This window comes from Oryx dammah, unplaced genomic scaffold, assembly GCF_014754425.2.
Source record: "Oryx dammah isolate SB20612 unplaced genomic scaffold, SCBI_Odam_1.1 HiC_scaffold_10, whole genome shotgun sequence".
NCBI classification, from domain to species: Eukaryota; Metazoa; Chordata; class Mammalia; order Artiodactyla; family Bovidae; genus Oryx; species Oryx dammah.
In genome coordinates, this window is record NW_024070194.1 from 5,831,540 (window position 1) to 5,852,785 (window position 21,246).

General features: G+C 50.4%; 1 protein-coding gene across 1 annotated transcript in view; it reads left to right on the forward strand.

Moving 5' to 3' along the window:
* The first annotated feature begins 1,829 nt into the window (after window positions 1-1,829).
* Window positions 1,830-21,246, forward strand: part of KCNB1 (potassium voltage-gated channel subfamily B member 1) — a 112,144-nt gene continuing 92,727 nt past the window's right edge. The window contains exon 1 of the mRNA XM_040248158.1: window positions 1,830-2,396. Within this exon, the coding sequence (XP_040104092.1) occupies window positions 1,830-2,396 (567 nt within the window). The remainder of the gene's footprint in view (window positions 2,397-21,246) is intronic.

The following is a 21,246-nucleotide window of genomic DNA, read 5'->3' on the forward strand; positions in this document are numbered from 1 at the left end:
ACCGGCCGGGCCGGGCAGGCAGGAGTTAAGCGGCGCGCACGCTTCCAACCCGCAGGTGGCGCCGTCCCGCCTCGGTGCCCGACTCCGGGCACTCAGAAGTGCGGGACAGAATCGCAGCGAGCGCGGAGCCAAGCTCAGCCCCGACTTGTTGATCTCGCCCAAGCAGCCGCCACCGCTGCCGCGGGAGCAGAGGAGGAGGAGGTGGATCGCGAGGCGCCGCCCGACCTCAGTCCTGCCGCCCGCGCGCCCCAGCGCCCGCCCGCGCCCCCAGCCTCGGAGAGTGCGCTCCGGCCCCGCAGCGCCTGCAGCTTCGGCGCGTCGCCTGCCCGGCCGGCGTAGGCCGGGCCCAGCCCGGCCCCGGGTCCGCCGCTGCCCGCGGGCGGGGGCGCCCGGGCGACCGCGGCAATGCGCGGTCCCTGGCCCTGGGAGGCGGCCACCCTGGGGGTGAGTGTTGCGGCGCGCGGCGGGGACGCAGGGGTCCCAGGAGAGGGGCTCGCTTGTCTCGGTTCGGCCTGTTGGTCTACCCAGGCTCCGCGGTTTCAGGCTGGGGGGTGGGGGGGATGGGGGGGGCAAGAGCCGGGGCTCGGGGGAGACGCGCGATCCTCATTCTTGGGTGAGGGGGTAGGGCGTGAGCTTCACATGCCTAGGGGCTCAGAGGAACCCTGAGATCACCAGTGCGCGGAGGGAGGAGGGCTCGTTTTGAAAAGGCCAGAAAATTCAGCTCCTTTCCCCGCCTCCCACCTCCCCCACCCCTTCCCTTCCAAGCCCCGGGAAAGGCGCAGAACCCGGAGTTATAAAAAGCCATCGCAAGAAAGGAGCGAGCAGGAGGAGGAGGTGGAGGAGAAGGAGAAGGGGGCGGGGAAGGAGCTAGGGGAGGACGGGCCAGGTGGGTCCCCCGGACTTTGTGCGCCAGCCCCCGCCGTGGGGCAGGGGGCGCGAAGGGAGGGGCAGGACCCCGCGCAGAGCTTGGCTTTGCGTCTTCAGTGTTCACCTCGTCTCCGGAGAGACCTCAAGAGGTGCTCCCGTGTGGTTTGGGGAGAGGGGTCGCTCCAGGACAGTGGGGCTGTCGTGACTATCCGGTCTGTTGGGACCGACAGGTGGGCACCTGAAACGCTCCAGAATTCCCCCAAATCTTTAAAGGGTTAGAAAAAGCAACCCCCCTGCCACCGCCCTGCCGCCTCCCCCCCGCCCCAGCCTTCAAATCCTAATTATCTCGGAGCAGGGGAAGGAAAAAATAAGTATTTTTTTGAAAAAAGAAAAAAAGTTTTTTCATTCAGCTGCCCTCCTCTCCGCATGGCGGGGCCAGGTGCTGCCCTCGACGGGGAGACCCACAGAAAAGCGAGTTTCAGCACTCGACGGGGCGGACAGCGCCCCAGGCGGCAGAACAGAGCCAGGGCGGTGGAAGGCCGGGGTGGGGCCTCCCGGGTCTCCCCCCGGCGCCTCTTGGGGGCCCTCTCCCCGCTCCGGAGAGCGGCCCCTCCCTCCAGCCACGGGGTGGGGCAGACTTCAGCACCGGCGGGAGGGACAGCGCCCAGCCCGGCTGCGGCCCTGAGCCGCTTAAGCGCCGGGAAGGTCAAGGCCGGCAGGGGCCGGGGTGAAGAGGTGGGGAGGGGCCGCGCACAGCTCCTCGTCCGCTGACCTGCGTCCGCTTTCTGCCTCGCAGCCGTCGGGATGGAGGTGAGAAGACGGCCGTGACGCGCGCCCGCGCGGCCCCCTGCACCCCCAGCAGCCCAAAGCGCTCCCTGCCCCCCTCCCCCGCGGCGGCTGGCCTCGCCGTCCAGTGACAGCGGCCTGGGGGGGCAGGGGGGGCGGGGGCGGCCGGACCAGCGATGCCGGCGGGCATGACGAAGCATGGCTCCCGCTCCACTAGCTCGCTGCCACCCGAGCCCATGGAGATCGTGCGCAGCAAGGCGTGCTCGAGGCGCGTCCGCCTCAACGTCGGTGGGCTGGCACACGAGGTGCTCTGGCGCACCCTGGACCGCCTGCCCCGCACGCGGCTGGGCAAGCTCCGCGACTGCAACACGCACGACTCGCTGTTGGAGGTGTGCGACGACTACAGCCTCGACGACAACGAGTACTTCTTCGACCGCCATCCGGGCGCCTTCACCTCCATCCTCAACTTTTACCGCACCGGGCGGCTGCACATGATGGAGGAGATGTGCGCACTCAGCTTCAGCCAAGAGCTGGACTACTGGGGCATCGACGAGATCTACCTGGAGTCCTGCTGCCAGGCCCGCTACCACCAGAAGAAGGAGCAGATGAACGAGGAGCTCAAGCGCGAGGCAGAGACTCTCCGCGAGCGGGAGGGCGAGGAGTTCGATAACACGTGCTGCGCAGAGAAGAGGAAGAAACTCTGGGACTTACTGGAGAAGCCCAATTCCTCTGTGGCCGCCAAGGTGAGTGTGAAATCCGGGCGGTGCTGGGCTGGGGCGGGAGGAGGGAGGGTTGGTTCTCCTGTGTGCCCACATCAAGGACCACGGCTGGGGGACTGTGGCTTAGTTCCCACAAATATGAAGACCAGGAAAGAGAAAGGGCTGTGGCTGAGACCTCAGAGGTGAGAACCAACAACCCCTTCAGACTGTTCGTTCCTGTATGGCTCTGGCCACCTCATCCTTTTATTATTCAATACTTTATACCCCAGCTTTGCTGGAGAAAAGGCTTTATGGAGACTTACGAAAACCCACATCAAGAGAATGGACACCGCAAATAACGGGGCACAGAGGGACAATAAAGCCTCGAGATGGAGTAGAGTTGGGTTAGGTCTGTTCTACATAATGCTCCCTTGTGGATGCCTAGACCCAGGCTAGAGGAGAGTCACGCTGCAATTTTAATACTTATCCCTATATTTATAACCTCACTTTGCTCCAAGGAGGGAATGAAGCAGCTTACAGACCTACTTGGAGGACATTGAGATACTGTGAGGCAGTTTTAACATAAGTGAGAAAAATGAGGCAAAGGGACTCTGAGGGATGTGTATGTGTGTGCGTGATGCATGCAGCTGGTTGTGGATGCCTGTGGACGAAGGGTCACCCCTGGTTTGCTCTATCTTCATTTATTTGGTGAATTGATTCCCAGAATGCTTGATGCAGCTTCTAAAGATGCTTTGGCTATCGGAAGAGGATGTAAATTTTGAAATAGGGGAGAAAAAATGAGGCAATGTGAAAAAGAGAAAGCAGGAGAAAGAGGCAGGAATAGGTCTCATCACAATGGATAGAACTATGTGCTGCCAGATTAAAAACAAAACAAAAACAAAAACGGGGGCTGTAAGGGATGAAGGAAGGCTTGGGGTGCGAGCCAGACCAGGGCAGGAGGTCATTTGCTGATGAGCAACTTGTCTGTGTTAGGCTGGGACTCGGGGATGCCTCAGAGAGATGGGGGCCTATCTTCACATGGCCAAGGTGCTGGAGGTTGCAAGGAAACGACAACACACTGTGTGCAGTGCCACAAAAGAGGCCCTGCGGGGCCCAGAGCGGGCCAGAAAAGAGGGGCGTTAAGGTCAGAATCCAGGAGGACCGAGCTGGAAAAGATACGTTGAACATAACTTGTTCCCTGAGAGCAGGGCCAATAAGACAGGGGAAGAACAGGTCAATGTATTCATGGCAAAAAGAAAAAGAGAAGGAAATCTGCATACCAGCCATGATGTGTGAGCTCGGGCTGCCTCCTGGACAGCCTACTGTCCAGAGGCCTGTCCTGCCCTCTCATTGTGGGTGCCCCCTGGCTCAACTGGCCCCTCACTAAAGGCCCATGTGGAGGGCCAGGTCTAGAGGGGGTTTTGAGGGGGCCCTCTCTCCAGATCTGGTTGCCCAAGGAGAAGCCTTTAAGAGTGTGAATGTAGGACTGAGTAGCTTGTTGGAGCACAGAGAGAGGTTTTCTCTTTTTCCTGTCCACCCTAAAGAGGATGCAAAGATTCCTAGGCCCGTCTCCTCTTTGCAGGCTGCCTCTGGCCATAATCCTGCCCCAGGTTTCGTGTCCAAAAAGCCTCTGTCTTAAGACATAGTCACTCACCCTTAAACAGCTTAGGATCAGCAGACTTATTTTGCTATTTCCAGGCCTGACCAGGTTTCTCCCTTCCACACCTGGTTTAGACCCAGATATGACTCCCTCCTCTCCGTTCTGTCCCTAAGACAAGAGAGTGAGGGGCAGAGCAGGGGAGGGCCTATTTCCCAGAACAAGTAGGCAAAGGGCTCTGTTTGGGTTGATGCCTGGCAGCTAGGCAGATGGCTAAGGCTTGTAAAAGGTGTTGGTTGGGAATAAACAGCTTCCTCACTCCCTTGGGTTAATCCGATCACAGGGACAAGTTTCATGACCTCTCTGTGATCATGGGCTGGGGCTTTGGCTAGTCCTGGCAGATGGATGGTCTAGGATATTTGCAGCCAAGCCTGAAATGGTGTGGCAGGCAGGCTCATTGGCCCTCAGCATAGAAATCCTGCCATTGATCACATATCCACTGTATATGAACAACACATTTAGCCTTATACCAGTTCCCTATTATTATATCCCACCTTTCAAAGAGAGGGAAGATCAGAGAGGTTAAGTAGCTTGCCTAAGGTCACACAGCAGGCAAATGGGAGTAGCCAGAAATTCACACTCAAGTGCGATTTTGAATTACTCTTCTTTCCACAGTGATTAAGTACCATAGTCTCCTTCCCAGTCTCCCTGCTTCCACCTTTGCCTCCTGCAATCCATTCCCCATTCAGCAGCCAGAGTGAGCTTTTCTAGATGTAATTGGATCACATTATTCATCTGCTCAAAATGCTCCAGAGAGTTTTCCCATTACAGAAGAAAGTCCAAACCCTTCACCACAAATTCAGCTCCATGACCTCTCTGAACTCATCTCTTCTCTCCTCTGGTTCACTCAGTTTCAGCCCCACTGGCCTCCTTGCTCGTCCCTACACAGATCCGTCTTTGTCCTAACTCAGGACCTTTGCACTTGTTGTTCTTGCCACCTGGAATTCTCTTCCCCATATTGTCCCATGGCTGGTCACTCTTTCTCATTCCTTTTAGGAGCTGGTCCCTGCTCAGATGTCCCCTCCTCTAAAAGACCTTTCCTGACCCCTGTCTAAGACAGCCTCTCTCTTCTTATACTGACATCTTGCAGTGTCCTTCTTGCACAGGGTTTGAGCACTATCTGAAATTGTACCCGCTTCCTTGTATTTCTCAGTTCCTCCTCTACAAGAATATGAGTGTCATGAGTTGTATTCACTGCCCCATTCCCCGTACCCATCATGGTGCCTGGCACAGAGCATCTCCAGATAAATCCAGGTGGAATGAATGAATGGAGCAATCAGTCACTGTGTCTCATGGACCTGTCACTCCTTCCTGTCAACCCACCTGTAGCCCAGCTCTCTGTGCCTCTGGCCCCCTTGGGGGATTTGTTCTTTGCCCTCCCCACCCGCCCCCAGCTCCCTAACTCGGAAGCTTCAGTTGTTAGAAGCAAGTTAGAAGCAGTTGTTAGAACAGCAAGGCCTGTAGAAATTTCTGAGAGTTCGCAGGATAAGAAGTCGAATGGAGGACCACGGCTGGGTGATTGTGAGATATAGAAACACCATATCTTATATATGTAGGACCAAAGACAGACCTGGGTTTTAAGGCCAGGTTCACCGTCTCGCCAGTTTCTGGCCTTCAGTGAGTTCTTCCCTTCTCCAAGCTGTAGCCTCCAGCCTGTAAAGTATAGATAAAAGGCCCACCTTGAAGGGTCATCGTGTTTGCCAGAATTGAGACAGTGCCTACCCAACATTACATAGGGCTTGTTTTCATAAATAATAAGCAGCAGAGTCCTTTCTCTATGGCTGGCTGGGCTGGGTTGCAGCAAGTCTTTTCCTTCTGATAGCAGCACTGAGTGGCTGAACTGCTGCTGTTAATAATTGATGGATGTTCTGGCAACATGGAGACAGACCAAAGCACAAGCCCTTGCCTTCCCCATCAGGGGAGTGAAAATCAAAATCCATTAGACAAAAGGCAATGTGATTGATTCTAGTTTGGAAGCTGGGGTCAGTCTCATCCGAGTGATGAGGTTGTGGTTCTGGGCCACCACTGGGTTTCTGCTTTCTGGGAAAACTACAAGCTTTTCTCAGTAGGAGAGACAGAGAGCTAATTTGCCAGGCCAGGGGGGTCTTCGGTGCCTAGAAGAGTCTCAGGGTTAAAGCCTGAGATAATTTCCAGAGGAGCTGCCGTTTGTTGCGCCAGGCACCGATTAGTGATGCTTTCTATGCACTAGGATTGAAATCCTTTCAACAGTTCAATCAAGGTAGTCTTCCCACTTGGGCTACAAGTCACAGAATAGGAAACCGGAAGTGGCTTCTATAAGGAGGAAGATGCATCTTCTCACCTAACAGGGAGTTTCAAGGTAGCTGGCTTTGGGCTAATGGTTCCCTGATGCCATTAGGATTCTAGATTCTTACTTTAAATTAATTAATTAGGCTGTGTCAAGTCTTAGTTGCAGTACGAGTAATATTCGTTCAGTCATGCAGGATCGCTCATTGGGGCACACTGGGCTCCCTAATTGTGTCAAGCAGGTTCCAGAGTGCTTGGGGCTTCACGCAGCACGCAGTTTAAGCTGTTCTGTGGCACATGGGATCTTAGTTGCCGGACCAGGGATGGAACCCTAATCCCCCGCACTGCAAAGCAGATTCTTCACCACTGGACCACCAAGGAAGTCCCAGAATTCTAGATTCTTTCTGTCCTTCTGCTCCTCCAGCTCCTGCAGGTATCTTGGTCCTCAAGCTGGATGCCTGGTATCATGATATGGCTACCCAGTTCCAGCCTTCAAATAGAGATACATGATGTCCAACCAGTGAAGAGGGGCGTGCCCTTTTCTATGCCAGTTGTTCCCCCCCACCCCCCAGCTTAACCTTTTCCAGCAGCCCCCTGGCAGACTTCTTTTTAAATCCCATTGGTCGGGTCACATGCTCATGCTTTATCCTCAGGGAAGCCTGGGAAAGCAAGTGCCTGGGCTTTTCAGATGAAGGGGGGGAATGGATTCGATGAGTGGTGTTAATATTATTTTACAAAAAAGAAGTGGAAGCTCTGAGAGGGGCAGTCACTTGCCGGAGCTCACACAACTAAGGGTGCTCAGTCAATATTTGTTGAAGGAAAGAAAAGGGCAGAGCAAGGGTTTGAACCCGGGTTGGCCTGGTTCCCGAGCCTGTGCTTCTTCATCCCAGAATCTTGGGTAGATCATTCAAGCTCTCTGAGCTTCAGTGAACTCCTCTGCCAAATGGTGATGGCATAAGGGCCCACCTCTTGGGATTTCAGATGGCAAATGTAATTTGCAAACGAAAGTACTTTATGAATATGAATCATTGTTATTATATTCCAAAGTGGAAGTATCCTTCATTTAGAGATGCTGGTCAGTGGTTTGCCCACCACAGATTTGATTAGGAATCAGCTTTGGGGCTTCCCTGGTGGGTCATTGGTGGGGAGTCTGCCTGCCAGTGCAGGATGGGTTAGACCTCTGATCCAGGAGGATCCCACATACCACGGAGCAACTGAGCCCATGAGCCCCGTCTGCTGAGCCTGCGCTCTAGAGCCCGGGAACTGCAACTACTGAGCCCAAGTGCCCTAAGGTCCAGGCTCTGCAACAAGAAAATTCACCCCAGTGAGAATCCCACACACAACTAGAGAGTAGCCTCTGCTCGCCACAACTAGACAAAAGCCTTCACAGCAAACAAGACCCAGCAGAGCCCAAAATAAGTAAATAAATAAGAACTTAAAAAAAGAATCGGCTCTGGAGTCCTACAGATATGGTTCATTTCTACATTGGAATATGACACCTTGGGCAAGTTCCTTTCCTCCTCTGAGTCTCAATTTCCTCCTCTAGAAAATGGGAATTATAATGGAGCCCACCTCTTAGGGCCTTCACAAGATAATCTGCATAGAGAGCTTAACCCAGTGCCTGGTATATGGTAAACATTCTATAAATGACAATAGTGATTATTTGTATTATCACTGGATTCCTCTATTTTAACTACTCCCCCGGTTGGCCATATCCCTTATTACAGGGTTGTTGATTGTAGGCTCCCTGCCTGCCCCCTTGGGATTTCACGGCTTTAGTGTGATGATGTTTCTGCTTCCCTGATCTGATCCAGGGGGCATTCACGTTTTATCATCAAGAAAAATGAGAGAGGGACTTCTCTGGTGGTCCAGTGGCTAAGACTCCGTGCTCCTAATACGTGTGGCTCAGGTTCCATCCCTGGTCAGGGAACCAGATCCCACATGCTACAGCAAAGACTGCAGAGCCTGCATGCCACAGCTAAGACCTAGAACAGTCAGATGCATAAATACATGCAGTTAAAAAGGAAGAAAAGTGAGGGAAACCAACTCAGAATCCATGGGGCCAATCCAGTGCCATGAGTCATCTGGCTGAGGCACCTGCTGGCCCTGGGTCAGTCATCCTGGATGTTTGCATTTATTCCTGGGAAACAATATGCCAGAGATTCAGAATCCCCTCTGTGGGGTCACAGAGACCTGGATTTGAATCCCAGCCCCGACATTGCCTAGCTCTGGATTTTGGACCAATCTCTTCACCTCTCATAGCTTCTGTTTCCACCGCTGTAAATGAGAATGGAAGTAAAGCCACCTCCCAGGGGTACCTGGAGGATTTAGTATGCCAGTGCATGGAAAGGGCTGAAGCTTGATAAATCCAGCATCCTGATTTGATAAAGGGAAACACGAAGGATGCTTCAAGGACTTGCCAGGGTCAGACAGCAAGTTGGCCTGTTTTCAGGCCTTTCTGCCCCCGCTCCCCTGGTACCCTTACTGAGGTTGCCGGGCCTTTCCTTTCCATTCCCTGATCAGGTCATACCTTGGCAGCTGGTCTCTCAGGGGTTTCGAAAGGCTCTAAAAAGCTAGAGATTGTCAAAATGCTTTGGAAGGAAAAGTCCTGGACAAATGAGCAGTTTGGCCAAAGTTTAATTAACTGAAAGAGAACAAGCCACACACGAAGCACCAACTCCATCCCCAGCCCTGTGCGTCCTTCTCATACTTGACAGCATCATGGACGGGAGCCCTGATTTTAGAACTGGATCGCCCAGGTTCAAGGTCTGACTCCTCTACTTACTCACCATGTGATGTGTGGTAAACTGCTTGCCTCCTTGCACCCCGGTTCTTTCACTTAAAATGGCGGCAACAGCAAGATTGTCTCATTGCACTGCCATCAGAATTAAATGAATTAATGCACACAAAGCCTTTCAAACAGAGTTTGGCACATAAAAAGCCCTCAGTAACTCTTAGGGGGTTTTGTTTTGTGATGTTTTTTTCAATCAATATTTTATTTTTTTATTAGAGTATAATTGCTTTCCAATGTTGTGTTAACTTTCTGCTGTGCAACAAAGTGAATCAGCTATATGTATACACATATCCCTTCCCTTTTTTGTTGTTTTTTTGTTTTATAACAGGCTTTATTGTATAATATGTGTTTAACACCTTCCATGTCAAATTAGGGTGCTATATCCTTCATCTTAATGACTTTATTGTATGCCAGTTGTGTTCGTCTTAATTTTTATTACTTATTCCCTAGTCTGGAATTTTTTTAAAATTTTTTAATGTTTTATGTTTTGTTTTTATGTTTTATGTTTTTATGTTTATGTTTTGTTTTGAACTGTTGTTTCATTTAACCCTCCAAACTGTCCTGCCAGATAAATCAGATCCTTTTCAAAAATTCATTATTCTTACAAAATGATACATCATAAGGATGAGATAGTTGGATGGCATCACCGACTCAATGGAAATGAGTTTGAGTAAACTCCGAGAGTTGGTGATGGACAGGGAGGCCTGGCATGCTGTGGTCCATGGGGTTGCAAAGAGTTGGACGCGACTGAACGACTGAACTGAACTGAAGGTGAAGTTACATAACTTGGTTCAACATCACACAGGCAGTTGGAGCAGAACAGGGACCCGATCATGATGGAGAAGATATGGTCAATGTCTCCACCACGTCCTTTTAGCTCTTAACTTTTGCAGGGTCACTAGCCCACTCCAAGCTATAACACCTGCAGTTCTTTGCCTAGAAGCTTCCTCTGGCCATTGGAATCCAGTAAAGACAGGGAGTTCTGCCCTACCTGGAGGAAGCAGCCTTCAACTGATAACTGATGGAGAAGGTGTATAAATACTTCAGCTCCCTCCCCTTGGTGCATGCTTGCATGCATGCTAAGTCGCTTCAGTCGTGTCTGACTCTGTGACTCCATGGACTGTAGCCCACCAGGCTCCTCTGTCCATGGGATTCTCCAGGCAAGAATACAGAAGTAGGTTGCCATGCCCTCCTCCAGGGGATCCTCCTCACCCAGGGATGGGGCTCAAACTCACGTCTCTTGTGTCTCCTGCATTGGCAGGCGGGTTCTTTACACCTGGGCAGCTCCCTCCCCCTGGATAGGGGTATAACCCCGAGGTGCATGGTCCACAGTGGCCCCCAGAGGTCCTCAGCAGAATTCAGCCCCAGGTGCCCATAGTGGTTCCTTGCTTGCTTGATAGTACACTCTGGCCTCTTTCCCTTCTCTGTCTCAGATCTCCTCTGGTAGGGGCAGCAGTGTGTCCTGGGATCACCTCCCACCTAAACCACTTTACTCAGATTCTTGTCTTAGGATCTGGTTCTGGGGCCACAACCAAAGACTTGTGGGAAAACTCAGACTCCTATCTGGGATCATCTTTCTTTTTTTTTAGTATTTGTTTGGTTGCATGGGGTGCAGCACGTGGGGTTGTCATTGCTGTGCACAAAGTCTCTAGTGTTGGCAGCACGTGGACTTAGTTACTCTGCGGTGTATGGGATCTTCGTTCCTCTCCCAGAGATCGAACCGCGTCCCCTCCGTTGGAAGGAGGATTCTTAACCACTGGACCACCAGGGAAGTGGCTGGGATCAGCTTCAAAGAAGACATTCCAGGGCTGACTGGGCTCAGTCAGCCTCACCTCCATCTCCTGCAGAAAATAAAAACAGCAGCGACCGCGGCAGCGGCCACCCCTCTGCTTACTGAATGCTGGGCGCAGTGCAAAGAGCGTTGGATACACAGTGGTATCCAATTCCCACAGTCACCCCACTAGGGAGGGGTAATTATCCTCATCTCACAGCTGTGGAAATTGGGGCCCAGAGAGGTGAAGTCACTGGTCCAGGGTCACACAGTGAATGGGAGGTCTGTGAGCCTGCGATCTGGCCTCCGTACCAGGCGACTGACCGTCAGGAAGTGAGAAGCAAATTTCACACGGCCTCTTCACCTTGGGGAATGGAAATGCTCTGGATGTGAGAGGCCTCCAGGGTCTCCCACCTGACTTCGGAGTGTTTCTGGCTTCTGCTCCTTTATGAGCATGGCCCCAAAGGGCTATGGGCCAGAACTATTGGAGACACGGTCTTAGCAATAAGCTTTATTTTCATGGATAATTTAAATAGATCAGGCTCCACCTTCTTGAGGCGGGGTGTTCTCGATTTTGGTGTCTCTGGTAGAGGTGGGCCCAACAAGATGGGGTCAGGGACAGACGGACACCCCAGCTCCCACATTGGAGGAGGAGCTGAAATTCACATGTTCATATCAGGAGTACCAATTCTCCTTTAAAAATTTCCCTGATGACATCAATAACAAATAAGACATAATGTAACCACATGAGACATATTCCTGCGGGTACGGGAATGGCCTGGGTTCAATTCCACTCGCACTGCTTCCTGGCCGTATGAATCCACTAGGCACCTCACTTCTGCAAGTCTGGGGGTGGGAATAATAGATAGGGTGCTGCTCTTCACTGAGCAGGGATGTTCACCCCCATCTGAACATTTGGGTCACCTGAGCTTCGACAAACACCTGTGCCCAGGCCCCATGATTAAAACAGTCTCTGGGTGATTTAATTAAATAATTAGTTAGGCTGCCTCAGATCTTCTTTGGGGGCATGTAAAATCTTTGTTGCATCGTGGAGGATCTTTTATTGCAGTGCCCTCGGACTCAGTCATTGGGGCACCTGGGCTCCAGAGTGCATGGACTTAATTACCCCAAGGCATGTGGAATCTTTTCTGGGTCAGGGAGACCCCCTGGAAAAGGGATAGGCTACCCACTCCAGTGTTCTTGGGCTTTCCTGGTGGCTCAGATGGTAAAGAATCTGCCTGCAATGCAGGAGACCCCGGTTCAATTCCTGGGTTGGGAGGATCCCCTGGAGGAGGGCATGGAAACCCACTCCAGTATTCTTGCCTGGAGAATCCCCATGGACAGAGGAGCCTGGAGGGCTACAGTCAATGGGGTCGCAAAGAGTTGGACATGACTGAGCGAGTAAGCACAGGACAGCACAGAGACTAAGACCATTCAAAAACACAAATACAGATACTTCCCTGGTGGTCCAGTGATTAAGAATCTGCCTTGTAATGCAGGAGACTCGGGTTCCATCCCTGGTCAGGGAACTAAGGTCGCAGATGCCGCAGAGCAATGGGGCCCACCCACCGCAACCAGAGAGTCCGTGGGTCACAACGAAAGATCCCACATGCCGCAACTAAGACCCGGCACAGCTGAATGAATACGTAAATAATTAAAGAAAATAAAGTGCCAATGAGGCAGAAACCTGAAGGAAGGGAGAGAGCGAGGCAGGTGCACTGGAGGGGAAGAGGGTTTCTGATGGAGAGAACAGCGTGTGCTGAGGCCTTGAGGCAGGAGCACACCTGGGCAAGTAAAGAAACAGCCAGTGGCCAGGATGGCGGGGGGAGTGGGGGGTGAGATCAGAGGGACCACACTGTTGCTGTGGGACTCTGGACTTTCTTCAGAGTCTGAGCTTCTACACTGGCCTCCCTGCCTCCAGCTGTCCCCTTCCAGGCCATCCCCTGCAGGGAAGCCAAGCCGTCTTTCTCAAACATGATAATTTGCTCATGCTCACCCTTCTGTGGCTCTCACTGCCCCCAGAGTCAAGTCCAGACTCCTCAGCCTGACCTTCAAGGCCTCAATTCACCGCTCCACCGTGGTCTCCTGTCTATTCCCCGTGGTACTCTCTGCCCACATTGCACCACCTTTGCACGCTCCCCGAATACTCCAGCCTGCCCAGGTCCTGCTCCACGCTTCCATCCAGCCAACTTGTCCACCCTGCACCCCGTTCTTCCTCCTGTCTGCCTGCAGCCTCCCTCTCTCCTCGCCCTTCAAGGGCCGGCTTCTCCCTCCCATGCCACCCACACCTGCTTCAGGCAGCGCTGCCTGCTCCTCCACCCCTGTCCAGGCTCTGGAAACCTGATGTTCATACCTTCCTGGCACAAAACACTCTGAAGACTAGCTTGTGAGTTGTTCTGTGGACGCCAGGCCCACAGAGGGAAAGGGAAACGTAAGAGAGCAGGCTCTGCAGCCCGGCTGCCTACACTCACATCTCAGTGGCGATTCAAACTGTGGGCCCTTGGGGAATGACAGTTTCTCAGGGCTTCGATTTCCTGAGCCGTAACTCGGGTGCCTCATGACAACCGGAATCATTGTGACAGTTCTATAGGAAAGCCGCCCCTGGCGCTCCGCAAGTGTTCAGTACGAGTTAACTGCTGCTGCTGTTGTTATTTTCGTATTGCAGTTAAGGGTTCATAAATGTTTGTGGAGTGAATAAATGAGCCAATTGGCATGATCGTATGGTGGTCAGAGGGGTCTCTCTTATCAGGCAAGGGTCTCCCAGGCGAACCCTCCCCCCACCCCCAGTCTCCTCCCATCTTCCTAGTTGACCTGCCCAGCACCATCCCCACGCTTCCTGGGCCAGGAAAGGACTTCTGAGCTTCCATTCATAGCAGGGAGGCATGGTTAAATTAGATACTTGAGATGTTCTTTCACATCTTGACTGCTCCATTTTTGCTCTGTAGCCGGGCTGGTCTCCACCGTAATTGCCCACCATGGCCTGGCACGCAGACAGCCTGGCATGCAGACACTGTCTTTGAGAGAATAATGTTACACTGGCCAGTTCCACACATCATTCACATCCGCCAGGTAATGGACCTGGAATCAAACAGCTTCTAAAAATAGACCATTATATTTCTCTAATTGCTACCTAGGGCCATCCCTGAGACTTTCCAAGGCCTGTGTGATCCTTAGGGCCCTCGACCTTGGTCAGCATTGATTCTTAGAGTCTTTGTAGACCCAATTGTACTTAACAAAGAGGCAACCTATGATTGCCCTGCCAGGGGCATGTGAGAAGAGGAAAGACGGGTGGTTGTTGTTATTGTTCAGTCTGACTAAGTCCTGTCTGACTCTCTGGGACCCCATGGACTGCGGCACGCCAGTTTCCTCTATCCTCCACCATCTCCCAGAGTTTGCTCAAATTCATGTCCATTGAGTCGTGACCTATCGAACTATCTCATCCTCTGCCGCCCCCTTCTCCTTTTACCTTCAGTCTTTCCCAGCATCAGAGTCTTTACCAGTGAGTCGGCTCTTCACATCAGGTGGCCAAAGTGTTGGAGCTTCAGCTTCACCATCTGTCCTTCCAGTGAATATTCAGGATTGAGTTCCTTTAGGATTGACTGGTTTGATCTCCTTGCAGTCCAAGGGACTCTCAAGAGTCCTCTCCAGCACCACAATTCAAAAGCATCAATTCTTTGGTGCTCAGCCTTCTTTATGGCCCAACTCTCAAGTCCATACATAACTACTGGAAAAATCATAGCTCTGACTATATGGACTTTTGTCAGCAAACTGATGTCTCTGCTTTTTAATACACTGTTTAGGTTTGTCATAGCTTTCCTTCCAAGGAGCAAACATCTTTTAATTTCATGGCTGCATTCACCGTCTGCAAGAAAATAATTCTGTCACTTTTTTCACTTTTTCCCCATTCTTTTTGTCACGAAGAGACTGGACCAGATGCCATGATCTTAGTTTTTTTCCTCCAATTCTCACACCCATTTTCTGGCTTTTTTTTTTCTTTGCACTTAAATGATTTAATTATTTATTTTTATTCCATTATTATTTATCTTTAAATTTGAATTTCTAATAGTTATTTTCTAGTTTTGCAGAAATTATCATTATTTGGGTTTTTTTTTCTAAACACTCTCTTTAAATAAATCCATATTATCCACTTTTGAACACTTTAATCATTTTTTGTGTGCTCAGCCAGCCAGTCATGTCCTACTCTTTGAGATCCCATGGACTGTAGCCTGCCAGGCTCCTCTGTCTATGGAATTTTTCAGGGGAGAATACTGGAGTGGGCTGCCATTTCCTACTCCAGGCATGATCTTTGTTTTTCGATGTTGAGTTTCAAGCCAGCTTTTTCCTGTTTCCCATTCTCAGTCTCATCTCAGATCCAGCCACTGTCACTCTCTTTTTTCATCCTCCTCAAGAGGCTCTTCAGTTCCTCTTCACTTTCTGCCATTAGAGTGGTATCATCTGCCTATCTGAGTTTGTTGAAATAGACTTAAAGTTCAAATGGACTTAAGCAAAAAAAAAAAAAAAGATAATTAAAAAGACCTGCGTTAGGTAAGGCTTCAGGTAGGGCTGGATCCAGGGGCTTAACTATGTCATCAAGTATTGGTCTCCAATCCATGGTTAGTTTCTTCTTAACCATGTTGGCTTCTCAGCAGGCTGTGCAAACATGGCTGGGAAGATAGCATCCAGCAACTGTATGTTTCCATTCTGGGGGAAAAGAGAGTTTCCTTCCCAATGATTCCAGCAAAATCCCAGGGCTGATTCTCACTGGCCCATCCCTAAGCCAATTACTTAGCCAGGTCTGGGTCACGTGACAATGGCTGGCTCTGCAATGAGACTGAGAATAGGAAATAGATAGTTCTTCAAAGGAGAGTTGAAATACTGTTGCTAAGAAAGGAGAGAATAAACGCAAGCTGGCAAAAATAACCCATAGCCATTAGGAAACTTATAGTCTGCTGGAGGGAGATAGGCATTAAACAAATAGAAAGTTAAATGAAAGAATAATCACAAAGTGTAGCATGTATGCTGGGGAGCAAAGAAGGTGTTTTGATAGAGAGTAACAGGCCAAGGTCAAAGAGGGGCACAGGTGGCCCTTTCTGAGACCCTGAACTTGATTTCTCTCTTTCCTGAGTCACAGTAGTGATCGTCTTCTACAAATTCTGTTTCAACCTCTCCTGCACCATTTAGCATGCTCCCTCTTGTGTTCTATTTTCTTCTCATCCTGTCTTATAGCTCCAGCTACAGCAGGATAGTCTCAAAGTCTAGGACTTTATCTTACTCATTGCTGTTTTCTAAAGCAGGAGAGGTGGCCAGTTTTGTAAATAAAGTTTCACTGGAACATCATCATGTTCATTTATGTATTAACCAGAGCCACTTTTGGAAACAACAGCATTTAGAGGGAAAGCTTTCTGACCTGTGTTCTAAAGTCATCCCAGAGCCTGATGTAGGCGAGTGGCTGAGTTTTTCAGAGGGAGTCTGTCGAAGGACAGGAGAGAGGGAACGAAGGCACAAGCTAGCTGTGTGACCTTGAACAAATCACTTAACCTCTCTGGGCCTCTGGCTCAGTATCTTGCGATGCTAGCCGCCCCTTCTCCCGCCGATCTTGGCTTATATGGCACCTCTTGAGAAAGAATCTCCCTGACCTTGAACTACCAGTTTGGACTTGGTGGCATTTCCGCTCTTCCCATGATAAAAATCTCTCTGGTTTATTTGAGATTAGGCCTACTTGAGACAGGCGTCCTTCCTCTCCTCTTCACCAGTGTTTTTCCTTGTCTCCTATGCCATCACCCTGATGGGATGAGTGGAAAGAGCTTTGACTTGGAACTCTGGAGGCCTGCATTCATAACCCCAGCATCAGCACATAGGAGCTCTGAGACCCTGAGCAAACAGATCCAGCTCTTCTCTGGTTCCCAGTTTCTTTACCTGAAAAATAGGCCTGGTAACTTTGTCAAGCAGGACTACTGGAAAGACAGCTGCACTCTCCTGTGCTGTAGTGGCCAGCACTGCGCTGGCCAGGCATGGATGCTCCATTCATGTTGCTTATCTTCCTTCTCTCTTCCTTTTCTCAGGAGGAAGAGGGGGAAGAGAGACTACCCTAAACCTTGCCTTAATCAGGCCTTTGTGTGCTCAAACCCTTCACGCAATGACTGTGCCAAGGAGTAACTGCAGAGTTGCGGGCGGGGGCTTAGACACTCCCCTAACCTTCTCCCTAGTCTCCACCACCCCTGCATCCTTTGATGTGGACTCATGGAGCTTTCCCCATCTTACACAAAGCCCCAAGCAAATGCAACCCAAGCTAAGTCCCCTAGTCCCTCTGCCTCCCTCCAGGTTTCTACCTGCCAGTACGTTGCATAAAAACTGTAGATTCTTGCTGGCCTCATGACTGGGAGGATAGGCCAATCCAAAGAGGTGGTTTTCAACACTCAGCCTTAGTGTCAGGGAGGCAAGAGGGAGTGGTAGGTACCGCGGTGACCTAGAGCAGATGCGCCCATCTAACGAGGCAGCTGGATTCAGGTCTAGGTTGGATTCTGCATCCAACCTGGGTTCTGGGCCCGACCAGAAACATGAGCTTTCACTGAGATATCCCAATTTTTCAATGTGGCTGAAGAATTTTTAAAAAATTAAAAACATTTGAGTGAGCCAAACAGAATGCCTCTGAGGGCCATATTCAGCCTTTGGGGTTCCACTTTTTAACCCCTGCAGCATAGAACCTTCAATGGCTAGAAATGGAGGGGAGATCACTTCTTGCCTCTGAGACCCTCCCATTGGAAGGGAGTGGGATAAGGGGGATAGACTTTGGATGACAGAAGCAACAGGTCTCCTCTCCTTACTCCTGGCATCAAGGACAAAACAGGTGGAAAGTGTCTGTTGAATGAATGACTGTCCCACACAGATGGAACTTGGCTCCAAAACTCGAGGCAGCCCATTCCTGGTGAATGCCAACACATGTCAGGGAAATCCATGTGTTGTCCTAAACTGACTAGCTAATAGGATCCTGGGACTTCCCTGGTAGCTCAGACGGTAAGGTCCCTCTCCCCAATCTCCAAAGAGAGCAGGAAGAAAAATCTGCTGAAGTGATTAGTAAAGCGCTGAATATTGAATCAGCAAGCCAACCTGACTCTGAGCCTCAGGTTCCTCATCTGTAAAATGGGAATAGTGAATTCCTGGGTTGGTCCAGAGGATAGAATGATATATAGCGTGTGAAGCACTCAGCAAAATACAACAAATAATTGTTAGCCAGAGTACATCACAAGAAACGCTGGGCTGGAGGAAGCACAGGCTGGAATCAAGATTGCCAGGAGAAATATCAATAACCTCAGGTATGCAGATGACACCACCCTTATGGCAGAAAGTGAAGAGGAGCTAAAGAGCCTCTTGATGAAAGTGAAAGAGGAGAGTGAAAAAGTTGGCTTTAAGCTCAACATTGAGAAAATGAAGATCATGGCATCTGGTCCCATCATGTCATGGCAAATAGATGGGGAAACAGTGGACATAGTGGCTGACTTTATTTTTCTGGGCTCCAAAATCACTGCAGATGGTGATTGCAGCCATGAAATTAAAAGACACTTACTCCTTGGAAGGAAAGTTATGACCAACCTAGACAGCATATTAAAAAGCGGAGACATTACTTTGCCAACAAAGGTCTGTCTAGTCAAGGCTATGGTTTTTCCATTGGTCATGTATGGATGTGAGAGTTGGACTATAAAGAAAGCTGAGGGCCGAAGAATTGATGCTTTTGAACTGTGGTGTTGGAGAAGACTCTTGAGAATCCTTTGGACTGCAAGGAGGTTCAACCAGTCCATTCTAAAGGAGATCAGTCCTGGGTGTTCATTGGAAGGACTGATGTTGAAGCTGAAACTCCAATACTTTGGCCACCTGATGTGAAGAGCTGACTCATTTGAAAGGACCCTGATGCTGGGAAAGATTGAGGGCAGGCGGAGAAGGGAACGACAGAGGATGAGATGGCTGGATGGCATCACCGACTCAACGGACATGGGTTTGGGTGGACTCGGGGAGTTGGTGATGGACAGGGAGGCCTGGTGTGCTGTGGGTCATGGGGTCGCAAAGAGTCGGACAGGACTGAGCGACTGAACTGAACTGATGATTCATATTGTTGTTTTCATCCTCTTCATATCATCCAAGCTGCTGACTTGTTTCTGAGGCCGTGGGCCTGTGGGAGAGTTTATTGTGTAGAGTTCAACTTTAAATCCTTGTGGAGTCATGTTGGCTCTCCAAATTCAGGTGGGAAATCTTGAGATTTCAGAAATTCTTGGTGGAGGCTAGGGTACCTGGGATTGGGATTCTGATGTTCAGGGTTGGGATTCTGTCCCTCAAGATCGCTGCTGTGACTGATTGTTCATTCTTGGAGCATCGCCATTCAAGGTCACTGCTCTGTGGTTCAAGGTCAGAATCCTCAGATATGTCACTGTACCCAAAGAAGTACACAGCCAGAGTGATCAGCGAGGTCGATTTGCTGATGTTTCCAGTTGGAATTCACGGATGGAGTTGGAATTATGAGGTTCAAGATCAGGGCACCTCAGTGGCCTTCGCGATTGGAATTCTGGCAGGCACATTTGGGACGCTGGTGTTTAGAGTTGGAACTCTTGTTTCCAATTCATTATTTGTGGGTCTCATCCCTTGTATGTGACATTACCACTCATCATTCACCTTCCTGGCAGAGTTCCTGAAGAAATGCAAGCCACAGAAGGCCCCCAAACCTTGATTTAGCCAGAGGGGTTCTATTATAGCTCTTTTCATTTCTGATGCCCAGCCACTCAGGTGGTGCCATTAGAGGTGACGTGCCTCAGGAAGGCAGCCCAAGAGTGACTCCCCTGCCCTACCCTTGCCAAAGACCCTTCGGCCAGTTGTCAGCTCCACTTCTTCTTGTTGGTGGGCCTGGAGCATGGCCAGAGGTGCAGTCCTGTGAACCCCTTGGGTGGCACCTGGATGATCATACCACCCTGTTATTCAGAGAAAGACAAACGGTGTCAGGCAAGGTGAGAACAGAGTGCCGAGGGCTCGTGGCTTCCCCACATGTGGCTGGCAGCAACACGGGGGGACGTGAAAGAGTTGGCTAGTCACTGTGGTCACCACAAATGCATTCTTGGTGCCAACAGGAGGGGGAGCTTCATTGATTGTGGGGTGAAGCGGTGCCAAAAAATCATCTTTAAACTCTGCTTCTTGTTGTTTTAGTCACTAAGTCATGTCTGACTCTTTTGCAACCCCATGGAGCATAGCCCGCCAGGCTCCTTCTGTCCATGAGATTTCCCAGGCAAGAATGGAGTGAATGCCGTTTCCTTCTTCAGGGGATCTTCCCGACCCAGGGATCAAACCCATGTCTCCTGCATTGAAAGGCAAATTCTTTACCACTGAGCCACCAAGCAAGCCCCAAAACTCTGCTTACAATGGTGCAAATAATGGACACTCAAGGGGCACTGAGTGGGGAGGGGTCTTGCAGGGACAGTTTGCTGGGTCGCATCCACTAGAAAATGGTTACAGCGCCCCCTCTCCCTATCTTCACACACTGCATTCCTTTACCTTCTTTTGTGTTTTCTCATAGCCCTTCCACCACCTAGAATGCTATATGTTTATCTGGCTCTTGCCTGTCTCATTCCACTGGATTATAAGCCCCATTAGACAGGAACTTGGTCAGGTTTTACTTCTATCTTCCCAGTGCTAAAACTGTGCCTAGTACTTAGCAGTTCATAAATAAATGTTTGTTTAACAAGTGAATGAATGACTTCTGATGAATGGCCCCTTCTAATATAGTCTTTTTTTTAATATTTATTTTTTTGGCTGCTCCAGGTCTGAGCTTTGTCATGTGGGATCTTCAGTCTTCACCGCAGCATGTGGGGTCTAGTTCCCTGGCCAGGGATTGAACCCGGGCCCCTTGCACTGGGAGCGTGGAGTCTTAGCCACTGGACCACATGGAAGTCCCTAATGTAGTCTTAGAGAGTTTTCTGAGCTCTCAGACCATGAGCTCTCTCTCATGCAGAGCCCTCCTGCAGCAGCCTCCACTCCACCTGGACAGTCTTTCGATGGGGATAAGGGGGAGCAGCAACAGGAAGAGGCATCCACCCCTCCATGGCTCGTCGCTGTCCTCAGGATAATTTCCAAAATCCTTATCTGGCTGCTAAGGGCTTGTAAGAGCTGCCACCCCACCTTCACGTTGCACACACGTCATACGGCTCCTTATCTCCTTTCTCAAATCTTCCAGACATCATTCTGGGTCTCATCTCAGGGCCTTTGTACATGCTGTGCTGATTAGAACAATCCAGTTGCTCCTACCCTGGCCTCTTGGCCTCCTTAACTCATCCTTTAAAACTCTACTTGAAAAAAACAAAACAAAACAAAACAAAACTCTACTTGAACACCCTTCCCTTGACTTCCCAAACTTTTGATTCTTCTTTACCCC